At 39.1% G+C, this 12,302-nt stretch overlaps 1 protein-coding gene across 4 annotated transcripts; it reads left to right on the forward strand.

Annotated features, from left to right (window-relative positions):
* Window positions 1-4,866: 4,866 nt before the first annotated feature.
* LOC113018974 (myelin-oligodendrocyte glycoprotein-like) lies at window positions 4,867-7,741 on the forward strand. 4 transcript variants are annotated; one of them, XM_026162434.1, is made up of 5 exons: window positions 4,867-5,032; window positions 5,802-6,179; window positions 6,336-6,425; window positions 6,513-6,619; window positions 6,703-7,741. In XM_026162434.1, exons 1-5 carry the CDS (start codon window positions 4,948-4,950, stop codon window positions 6,751-6,753), a joined length of 711 nt encoding a protein of 236 aa, XP_026018219.1. In that variant the 5' UTR covers window positions 4,867-4,947; the 3' UTR covers window positions 6,754-7,741. The 4 variants fall into 4 exon arrangements, with proteins under 4 accessions (XP_026018219.1, XP_026018217.1, XP_026018216.1 ...); XM_026162432.1 differs by lacking the exon at window positions 4,867-5,032 and having other exon boundaries at window positions 5,653-6,179; window positions 6,706-7,741; XM_026162431.1 differs by lacking the exon at window positions 4,867-5,032 and having other exon boundaries at window positions 5,653-6,179; window positions 6,516-6,619.
* The last annotated feature ends 4,561 nt before the right edge of the window (window positions 7,742-12,302 follow it).

Here is a 12,302-nt window from a genome sequence, read left to right on the forward strand (position 1 = left end):
CCTACTACTTGAAAGGTTGGTGGTTCGATCCCTGTCTGCTCCAGTCTGGATGCCAAATATCTGTAATATAATCTATCATTTTCTTATACAGCCCACTGTCAGCCTTTTCCTTTACCCCCTCTCTCTTTGCTGTGTGCCTTGCCTATCAGTACTACACTCTGCTTTTTTCATCTGCCTGGCTTTCCCACTTTTTCTTATCTAACCTCTTTCTCTGAATATTTTCCCGTACTTCCTCATACCACAGCAAACTTTCAGTGTCTTCTTTCCTCTGTCCAGAGTTTCGCTCAGCACTACGGCTCTACTTTTCCCTGTCATCTGATAACTCTTCCCTACCACCCAGAGCCTTTCTCAGCTCTTATCTGAACTCTATGAAATATTCTTCTTTCCTCAGCTTCCACCATAAACTCCTTGGATCTCCCTTCGTTTCCTCTTCTAACTGACATCCAACCTGTGGGACAAACACTCTGACAACTTTCAACTACGTGCTGAAATAATGCCAAGTGTCCTTCCTGACACAAGCCTCCCCCATGTCCCTCTTATGATACGCCAAAATCCACACTAATATGCATATGTAAAAAGACAACACAAATTTGACAATACAGCGTTATATTCAGTATTGGGTAAACAATATATAAGTATTTTTGTAGACTGAGAGATTAAAAAATGTGTCAATGTGAATAACTGAGTCATGGCTCGGGCTGACGGTAGACAGCTGAATGAATATGAAGCGACATACAACTCTTAACTTGTTTGATTTTAGGTGCTCACCACCAAAAGATTGTTACAACAATCTGAGGGAGCTTTAACCTGGTTACCTGGTTGTGTATCTGCTCTCTGAATTGTATCATGCTGCTGATCTTCTTTCAGGTCATTCGAGTTTTTTAACATTCGTCAGTGTGTTTTCCTTCTTATTACCTGTTGGCATCTTGCATTTGATTTTGCGTGAACAATGTAACAGCACCATCCCTCAGATGTGTGCTATGTGAAGATGTTTTAAACACTTTTACAGTTTAGTAAAAGTGTTTGTTTTTCTTATTATTATGTGAGAGACATCAGCATCTCAATACAGACTCAAACCAGCAACCTGCAGTTTATAACTCAGCTGATCATGTCCCACCCAAGTTACCCACCCAGGTTTGGCAAAGTAGATCCAGCCCTGCTGAAGCTTTTCAACCACGTCTGTGCGCTCAAACCAGTGACATATTTAAAGGGTTTCAAACATTTCAAGGCAGGAGCCCAACAAGATATCAGCAGGGACATTTACAAGGTCGACCAGCTGATAAACAATGAATCCAATGACAAAATGATCCATTTAAAATAAAAACAAGAAAAAAACAGAATAGCTTATCATCATGTATTTAAGGAAAGATGGAACATTTGACAGGCTATTTGCATGGAAACACAACAAGCACAGCTGTTACAGTATTAATACGATGATCGACATCCCCCACCTGCAGGAACATCCTGTTTTCTTTATTTGATTCCTGACAAAAGGTTTTTTACACTGCACACTCTACATGTGTGGTTACATCAGTTTCACAGTGAGCATGTTTGCAGTGGCAGTTTGCTCGTTTCTCCTCCTCTTCTTTTCTCTTTTTTCTAAACTGAGCACCTGATGGCTTTGAAATTTTCTTGTCCATCTCAGACAAACTTCCTCCAACTAAATGATAACAAAACCGAAGTCCTCTTATGTGCCCCAGATAGACATAGACCCAGTATAATAAATGCTCTTGGTCCTCTTTCAGCGTTTGTAAAACCATCTGTCAGGAACTTAGGGATTATCCTTGATCCTGCTCTTACGTTAGATAGTCATGTTAAATCTCTTGTTCGGTCCTGCTTTTATCATTTAAGAAATATCTCTAAATTGAGCTCTATAATATCCTATACCGAACTGGAGATTTTTATTCATGCTTTTATTTCATCACGATTGGACTATTGCAATTCCCTGTTTACTTGTTTAAACAAAGGTTCCTTGGAGCGTCTGCAGATCGTTCAGAATGCTGCAGCAAGACTTTTGACGAAAGTTTCTAAATATTCACATATAACACCGTTGCTTAAGCAGTTACACTGGCTTCCTGTCGAATTTAGAGTCCATTTTAAGATTTTGGTTTTAACTTTTAAGGCTCTTCGACAACAAGCACCACCATATATTATTGAACTTTTGCAGCCCTATGCCCCTAGTAGGTCTCTGAGGTCGAGTAGTCAGGGCCTACTTGTCATTCAGTATACGAGACTGAAAACTAGGGGTGATAGAGCTTTTGCTACTGTTGCCGCTCGACTTTGGAACTCCCTTCCTCAGGACCTACGATCCGTTGATTCATTGATTACTTTTAAAAAACAGCTAAAAACTTATCTTTTTAAAATTGCTTTTTGTTAACTTTGTTTGTTTTTTTGTCTTTTAATCTGTTATATCTGTAAAGCACTTTGTGATGTCTATCTAGAAATGTGCTATATAAATAAAATTTTACTTACTTTTACTTACTTTATTTCTGGGATTTCACACAACTCGGGATTCAAATCATGAATACATAATGGGCTTGCACTTACAACATTATGAATGAAATGTGCTCTATCTTGTGGGATTATAGCAGCCGCCCCCCTCCCCTTTCGATGGGTTGTGTGTGAGACTTTAAATCCTCAAACTGTAAAATATAAATTTTAAATTGTTATTGATCCTTTACCCCGAGTCCTAAAGTGTACATTTATTTTCTTACTCTTCTTATATTTATTGTTTGTTTACTTGCACTGCTGTAACTGGAGCCTCGTCGTCTCTCTGTATTCTGTACTGTATGTAGCGGAGATGACACTAAGAAACATCTCTAAACTGCGACATATGGTTTCCTCAGCTCAGCTGAACTGAAAAAACTCATTCATGCATTTGTGTCATCACACTTAGATTACTGTAATTCTCTGTTTACTAGTTTGGATAAATCATCTCTCTCTCGCCTCCAGGCAATGCAAAAGCAGCCAGACTCATTCTAGCAAGCATGCTCACATTACTCCATTCTTATATTATTTACATTGGCTCCCAATAGAGTTTCGAATTCGCTTTAAAATTCTTGTTTTAACATACAGAGCACATTTATCCAAGCTTCTTATAAAATACACTGCTCCTGCTGCTCGTCATCTCCGCTCACAGACTCGGTGGCTGTGTCCCAATTCAGGGTCTGCACGCTTGAAGTACGCATTTTAAGTGCGGTTACGTCACCGCCACGCGACGACGGCTGTCCCAATTCGAAGTGTACTTCAAATGCATACTCCAAATGCGCCGTCAATTTCCCCAAATATCAAGCGTGGTCCGGTGCAGCTTCGTGGTCCCATATATCCCACAATTCATAGCGCGGTGGTGGGTGTGGATAATTTTGCCGCAAAATACGGCAGAAGGGAACGGCTGAAGAGGGGTTTTTTTCCCCCAAACTTTATCGAACTTATAAAGCGAACAGTCAGTCATTCCAGTTCAGTTTGTACAGTAGACATACAAGGCAAATAAGAGTAACAATATACAGTACAATGAAATAAGAAGGATAAATAAACGAAGAATTTTAAAAAAAAAAGGGGGGGGGGGAATGTGACAGACTTCATAACAACTTTGTACTTGAAAGTTGTGACAGCTCATTCGTTGAACATTTCTGAATGAATTTCAATCAATGATAAACCTTTTATATTGGAAGTTAATTTAGGAGAGTTTAAGTAATATTCAATTTCAATCAAAAACAAATTAAATGATGGGGTTGAGTTTTGAAATTTACATTTATGTATATGGAATTTCCCTAATAAGATGGAGCGGCCGAAGAGTGAACTGTCAAAAGTACTGAATATGACGTCACTTATTTATGTGCGAATGTTTAATAATTAAAGTCAGTCATATATCAACAAACACAACAAGCTGAAAGTCAGTGATATATGTATATGTGTGTGTGTGTGTGTGTGTGTGTGTGTGTGTGTGTGTGTGTGTGTGTGTGTGTGTATATCTCATAATAATCTGACAATACTATAATATTGGCCATATTATATTTACATTACCACAGTGAGATGATTTTAGTCTCATGAGCAACATTAATTAATTGTTATTTACTAACTAATCTTAAATGACTGTTCAGCACAGAAATGAAGCCCAACAATCATGTTTTAGAGTCCTGTGGTCTCTGCCTCAGATACTCAACTAATCAAAATGATGTCATGACAAAAATGAATGACCAACAAAACATTTTTCTCCTTCATTTATGTCACACAAAGCTGTATGTAAGTTAGTATCATGGTTGCTAGGCAACCTGAACAGCGCGACGAAGCGTATACCATCCCATTTCACAAACCTCTCACTTCCGCACTTCTCGTACTTATAGTACGCACCGTACGTAGTACGCGTAGTGCGGGTACTTCAAGCGTGCGGTCTCTTAATTGGGACACAGCCAGGGTATGCTGGTTGTTACACGACTGAAGACGAAAAGGGACAGAGCCTTTCAGTCTGTTGCACCAAGTCTGTGGAATAGTTTACCACTACAATTATGTTTTAATATTTGTGTACAGTGCTTTGTGACTGCCTTTCTGTGAAAAGCGCTTAATAAATAAACTTTAATTCCTTACTTACTTACATTGCTTTGGTATCATGTAATCTCGTGTTTTTCTGTTTCTCTTACATTTTACTTCCAAATAAAATATGAGAATTTTCAAAATATCAACATTTAGAATGACATCACAGTTAATTTCTAGACACTGCTACTGTCGTTAATGGTGATTACAACACAGCGTCAGTCAGTCACTCACTAGTCACAGAGCAAACCGGAGCTGTAGGACTTGTTTTGTTGTCATGACGACCAATGACACGCCCTTCATGGAAAAAATTACGCATGACGTCTTAATAAGAGCGTCTCCCTGACAGCCACTCAGCAGTCGCGTTTAGGAGCGGAGGAAGTCCGAGTCGCCCCGTCAGTCTCTGCACTTGTTGTTATGTCCCGGCTCAGCTCGTCTTCTTACACTTTTCCACTCTGGACTTTAATCTTGTGCTCGGCTTTCTTAATCGCACCTGTTCAAGGTAAACCGATGTTTTACTTAAACTCTGCTTTCAGCTTAAAGCTAAAATGTAACTTTTTTGAAATTTGGATCAAACTGAATTCACTGTTAGAACTTTGTCTGTTATATGCGGCGCTGATGGCAGCCGTCAGTGAGTGTGTGACGATCCATAGCAGACACTGATAATGACCTTTTTCTGTTCAGTTCAGCGACCGTATCTTCACACATATGACGTGTGATCGTAGTCAAATGTTATCGGAAGCGATGGTTGCGATGTGTGCATTTTCATATTTAAGGAAGACTTTGCAGTTAAACTATTCTCAGCAATGCTGCAAACTCTGACATGATACCAAGCAAATGCAGTATTATAGATACATTTAACTTCCAATAGCACCTTATGTACTTAATGGGAGGGGACTATGTCATGATTTATAATGTGAAGTATTTATAGTTAGTTGGTCCAGAGTGTAAATATTCTCAGCTATGCTGCAAAATCTGAGCTCCTGGTAGTTTAAAGACTGTCATGAGCTGGATGACTAAGAAACTACTGATGGATTTGACTTGAGTTATTCCACTTTAAGGTCTTTTATCTCTACTTTTTACCTATTATTAACTTATTAACTTTAATGTTGAGAATAGCTGTACAGTTTTTTCATTTGAAAATTTAGATGATTTTTTCAAAGTGCAGAAAACTATGACAATAACTGCACAGAGGCTCACGGGGCTGTTAATGATCTTCAAGTCTTCGGTCTGTGAGAGTTCACAATGTTTAATTTTCCATCTGTTTCCAGGTGAGGTTGTGGTGATTGGGTCAAATCTTCCAATCATTGCTGCTCCGGGTGATGATGTCCTCCTGCCGTGTCACCTGGCGCCCATGTTCGATGTCCAGGGTCTGACAGTGGAGTGGTCCAAACCCGACCTGAAGCCCGACCCGTCGGACCGGCTGAGCCGAGTGGAGTACGTTCACCTGTACAGGGACAGGCAGGAGGTCCCCGACATGAAGATGGCCTCGTACTTCAGGAGGACGGAGCTGTTCATGGACGACATGAAACACGGGAACATTTCACTGAAGATCCTGAACGTGTCGGAGGAAGACAACGGCAGATACAGATGTTTCATCCCCAAGCTGCAGAGCAGAGTGAAAGCTGCTGTTGTTGAACTTGTAGTCGGTGAGAAGATTTGTTGTGGCGATGTTTGTGGTTCCAAACTAAAATTCAAACACTCTGATACTTGTTTTGTGTGTTTTTTCTGTACCGTTACAAAATGTTTGTCTCAATTTTACTAGCAGATTATAACTCTACTCTTTATTTTTTTGCATCTTTTAGATCCAAATGTTGCAAAAACCTCAACAATGGCACCACTACATCCCAGAAACTTCCAAACTCCAGATCCTCAGGACACGACTCCAACAAATGGTGAGAAAACAGTCCAACTCTTCTCTGCATCATCCCTGTTTGGGGTTTTGTGCATTTGTGGTGACCTTCTTGTCTTTTCTACATCAGCAGGTCGATCCAGGGTCGCTGTGGTCGTCGCTGTGGTCACCTTATTATTAGTTTTGACTCTCGCTGGTTTTGCTGCATATTTCTCTCGCATTTTTCAGAAACTAAAAGTAAGAAACAAACAAACAAACAAACACAAACATCTTGTTCCTTCTTGTGCCGTCAGACTGACTCATTATTCAACTTCTTTCAGCAGAAGCATCAAAAGGACGATGAGACACAAAAACAACCACTGCAAGTCTAGAAGTGTAGATGTTCAGTCAGATTGGGGATTCAAACCAGCATCCACAGGGAGACACTCGGGCCCAGCAGCACTGAGATCATCATAAGGTCACTCCTACAAAAGGATGTGAGCCTGATTTGAATGGATCTAAACAGGAAATATTTCTTACAGAAGTCTTCAGTCAGAGTTGCTGCTGTCAGACTCTGGAGGATCTGCTTGGAAACATCAAGCAGTGAAACTGATGGATTTCCTCCTTCAGTACAAAACTGAAGTTCAGCCTGGAGAAGAAACACTCCTCTGCCTCACTGTCAGCGTGTTTAATGAATATTTATTTAGTCTTTACCTCACTGGTTAAGGTGAACCTAAATCTTTCAGTGAGACCTCAAAGTGTCCCTGATGGACAAATTAAAGGGTTTAAATCCTCCCTGATCATCACTGTGCTGGACTGACATGAATCATTCTCAAACCTCAGCAGGGCTGGAAGATTTTTCATAGCATTAAAGGAAATTTCCATGAATATGGACGTTTGTGACACAGATAATGTGGAAAAATGAAAATAAAACATCACCTGAACGCTGTGATGGAAACTCTCCTGCACTCCTTTGTTTTACTGACCTCACTGTATGAATGCAAACTTTGTTAGTACAGTTTGTGAGCTCTGACTGTTTTTCTTACTTCACATGTTTGTAGACTTTGTCTACCATCTTTAATGTCTCAGAGAAACTGAAGCTGAACACTTTAAGTAACTGCTGCACTTTATAAACAGAAACAAAAGCTGATTTATACTCTAGATTTTTAAAGCTACAACTAATTTATTAAATTTACTGTGAAACTTCCTGCTGGTTGGGACTCGATGTTTAGACTGTAACCTTATAGTCTGACTTGTGACTTTGTGACTTTCACTGCCTTTAAGTCAAAGTGAGTGTTTAGCTCACAGACAGATGAGTGTGTGATGAAACAAGCTTAAGCTTCATCACGAGAATAAAAACATTTAAATACTGACCTGAAAGAGTTTCTTGGATTCTTTGATTTTCAAGCCTCTTCTTGACATTTTGTTACAATTTGTGTGTTTTCTTGTTTTAACAGCTAATACCTCGTCCTATTAATTAATTTAATTGTTTTATATAAGTTATTTATTTATTGTTATCATGTGTCGTTTCCTGTTTGCATTTGATGACATTTTCAAAACAGTTGAACCAAATGAACTGTTTAAAAACGTGACTGTTTTGTTTCATAGATATTAAAATGATTCACTGAGTTTACTGTTGTTGTTCCATGTTCTTGAATAACATCAGTATTCTGTGAACATGATGACAAAATCAAATAAATGAGCAACAGTTCGTCATCACAGTGTCTGCTGTCTGTTTCTTCTTCAGCTCTTCATCACACTCACTCTCATTTCACTGATTTGTTTAACAGCACTGCTGAAAACTCATTTTATAGGTTAGTGATGTCTGTCGGTGACTGATCATGTGACTGATCATGTGACTGTGTCTGTGTGTTCTTAACACATTAATCTTCAATGTGAGGCTTTTATTTGAACTGTGAAGCACTTTTTAAGTGTTAACTCTGAGTTTTGAAAGGTTCTCTATAAATCAAGTTATTATTACTATTTATGAAGGACATTCAGAGCTCTTCTTTAGATGTGGGCAGATACAGGTTTATAATTGTTAATGTTTTACAGTAACATGTTTTCAATGATTAAAGGGAACGAGATGTCAGAGGAACACAACAGGAACACGGTGATCGCAGCTGCTCCTCCAAAGGACGCACAACAGTTTCATAGGCTCTGGGCTTACGTCTCACTGCATCTGAGACAGTGTGAAAGGACTTAACAGCTTTATTATGTTTAGAGTGACACAGCAGAGCTCAGCTCTATTTGATTCTGGTAATAATTAATTATCCTTAAATTTAATCAGAATATAATAAAAAAAATGAGTCAAAATTAAATCAGTGAGGTTTAATCAGAATATCATTATTACTGTGAAATGTTTCCATGTTTCCAATACCTGAAACCTGACGACCTTGGTTTACTGGTGTTGAGCTTCCGCTATACCCCCTGTTTCTGGTCTATTTGTTAGTTTATTTTAACTGGTGGTTTCTTCTTTAATTGGTTTGGTTTTCGTTTCAATTAATAAGTGCTGTATTTTTGAAATTTGACGTTTTATGCACAGGTTGAAAATGACATATTATTGGTATTAATGTTCTTTTAAAAGTTATTCAGCAGCTCTTGGAGAGTGTTTGGGATATAATATGTCACATGTAACCCTTCTGGATGATATCCAAAAATTTTGAAGCAGAAACATTGTTTCAGTGACAAGATTTAGGTGGCAATCACTTTTTGGCAGGCTTAAAATGGCATATTATGGGTATTAATGATCCTTTAAAAGTTATTCAGCATTTCTTAGAGACTGTTTGGGATATGATGAGCCACATATCATCCTTTTGGATGATACCCAACACGTTTGAAGCAGAAACATTGTTTCAGTGACAAGATATAGGCGGCAATCACTTTTTGGCAGGTCAGTTTTATCGTTCCCTTAATGGTTATTCAGCAGTTCTAAGGGACTGTTTGAGATATAATATGTCACATAGGACCCTTCAGAATGACATGCAGCAAGTTTGAAGCAGAAATAGTATTTCATTAACAAGATATAGGCCACAATCACTTTTTGGCAGGTTGAAAATGACATATTATCGGTATTAATGTTATTTTAAAAGTTTTTCAGCAGTTCTTGGAGAGTGTTTGAGATATAATATGTCACATAGGACCCTTCTGAATGACATCCACCAAGTTTGAAGCAGAAACATTGTTTCAGTGACAAGATATAGGCCACAATCACTTTTTGGCAGGCTGAAAATGGCATATTATCAATGTTAATGTTCCTTTACAGGTTATCCAGCAGTTCTAAGGGACTGTTTGAGATGTAATATTTGACATATGACCCTTCTAAATGACATCCGCCAAGTTTGAAGCAGAAATATTGTTTCAGTGACAAGATATAGGCCACAATCACTTTTTGGCAGCTTGAAAATAGCATATTGTCAGTTTTTTTGTTCCTGTACAAGTTATTCAGCAGTTCTTGGAGAGTGTTTGGGATATAATATATCACATGTAACCCTTCTGGAATATATCCAACAAGTTTGAAGCCGAAATATTGTTTCAGTGACAAGTTATAGGCCACAATCACTTTTTTGTAGCGCTACAATGCCATGTTCTCAGTCGTTATTCTGCACAAACAAGAAAGAGTCATGGTGATACTGGCACAATAGGTCTTTATTGTTTTAACTACTATTCGACAGTCTTATAACAAATATGAACAACGAGAGTAGACATACTAAACCTGTAGGCATTAATTATTCCATCGTGATGCGTGTAGTCATTCGTGACTGCGATACACACTGAAAGCAACCTTCTGATAAGCGTCATAATTCGGTTACAAGAAACGTTTAAGCTCCATAAATGCATACCTTTGCCTAATAACGAAGGCATAAATGTGTTTGGGTTTTTTCCCCTCCACGTTATATCAGTTGCACGGAAGTAGCTGGCAACGCAAGTAATCCGGGCGCTGCAGCTTTAAGCAGCTGCGCGCGCTCCCGCGGACGGCAATCAGTTTCTGGCAGACAATCACTTTTTGGCACAACACCGGCACGCAAACGTCACATTGAGATTTCCGTTAACGTCGTCACGTCATGGGACTTCATAACACTCCAGGGCTCAGTTAACCCCACCCAGATTGCAGTAGGCGGAGACTGTTACGTATATAAAAAGGGTGATCCTCACGGCTCATTCATTCATTCAGAGCGAAGCAGGCAGGGACTGATCAGACTACAGATTTCCAAAAAGAAAGAAAAAAAAAAACTCGCTTCAGTCAGAAAACGGAATTTTTAATCATCGATCATGTCTCTGAACAACTTCTACTTTAAGGACTCTTCCTTTTTCTCACTCCGGACTTTTCTCCTGTTCTCGGCTTTGTCCGTCTGGACTCCTGTACAAGGTAAACCGACGTGTCCAGCTTTAGCTGCGTGTTAGTGCAGATTACAGTGAATTTTAATGAAAAACTGGCGGATGTGAATAAACTGAATTGAGTATTATCAGCTGTGCTGTGTTGTCCGTCACTAACAGTGTGACAGCTGTCAGTGAGTTACTTTAGAACCGGAAGAAGCTTAAAACGAGAAGATTGTCAGACAGGTTTTGACCTTGTGAAGCGACTGCTCTTAGCTTAGAGGTTTGTTTATAACAGACACGATGGCGATGATTCACCGAGCAGGTCTGTGAGCATGTCAGGTTTATGAGAGCCGTGTGTTTGTCAGAGGAGAGAAAGACAGTTACTACAGCTCACCGAATGTTGTTTTTGTAAAGTGATTGCTTTACTAAACGTGTACAAGCTTTTTGTTGGAGCTATTTGTTCTTTATTTTTATTTTTTTTTAAATTAGTTAAAGTTTGTTGTTAGTTTATTTATATTTTGGGGTTTATTTGTCGGTTAATATTTTGTTTTAAATGATTTGTTTTGTTTGTTGTTATTTTGTTAAATTAGTCAGTAAGAGCTGTAGGGCCATTTTGTTTCTATAAATAAAGAGACTGGTATAGGACCAGCATGCATTGGGGTGGGCCTATGGTTTTTTTTTTTTTACCAGAGCAGGAGAAGCAGTAGGAAGGATCTTGTTATTGCTTGCCAAGATGGATAAATAAACCAAAACCCTCAACTAAAAGGTTTGGACAATGGACTTCTTTTGCCTGCGTACGAAATATTACCTCAGTGCAGCAGTGGCTTGTGGACTTTAAGTTGTGGGACGTTTGATCATTCAAAAGTAAAGGAATTGCCACTACACTTTTAACTGATAATTAGGCATTGGCAGTGACGATCACAGCGACCCTAGCTCGATCTGATCTCAAAGACAAGAAGGTCACCACAAAAACAAAAACTCCAAACGTGGATGATGCAGAGAAGAGTTGGACTGTTTTCACACCATTTGTTGGAATCTGGAGTTTGCAGCGGCGTCTCTGTCGTTGAGGTTGGATCTAAGAGACAAAACGGTCAAAATCTGTTATTAAAATGAGGCTGAAAGTTTATGACAGGGGACAAAATAAAAACACAAATCAGAACCACAAACATCACCAAAACAAATCTTCTCACCGACTATGTTGACATAAGAAGAGAAAATGCTCAATTATGGAGACAGGCAAATGGTTCATTTATGTTTGATGTGTGGTTTCCATTTGTGTGGCTGTTAATAAAGTTAGCGCGCTCTAGGGGGCGTATGCGTTCATCAAAAAGGCTGATGTGTGTTTATTCCTCCCCAAATATCGTCGGTGAAGTTTGCCATACACGTCAGATTTTCCTGCGCATTTTCATACCTCTGCAGACTACAAGTTCAACAACAGCAGCTTTCATTCTGCTCTGCAGCTTGGGGATGAAACATCTGTATCTGCCGTTGTCTTCCTCCGACACGTTCAGGATCTTCAGTGAAATGTTCCCGTGTTTCATGTCGTCCGCGAACAGCTCCGTCCTCCTGAAGTACGAGGCCATCTTCATGTCGGGGACCTGTTTTTATTTTATTTTGTTTA

This window comes from Astatotilapia calliptera, chromosome 3, assembly GCF_900246225.1.
Source record: "Astatotilapia calliptera chromosome 3, fAstCal1.2, whole genome shotgun sequence".
NCBI lineage: Eukaryota > Metazoa > Chordata > Actinopteri > Cichliformes > Cichlidae > Astatotilapia > Astatotilapia calliptera.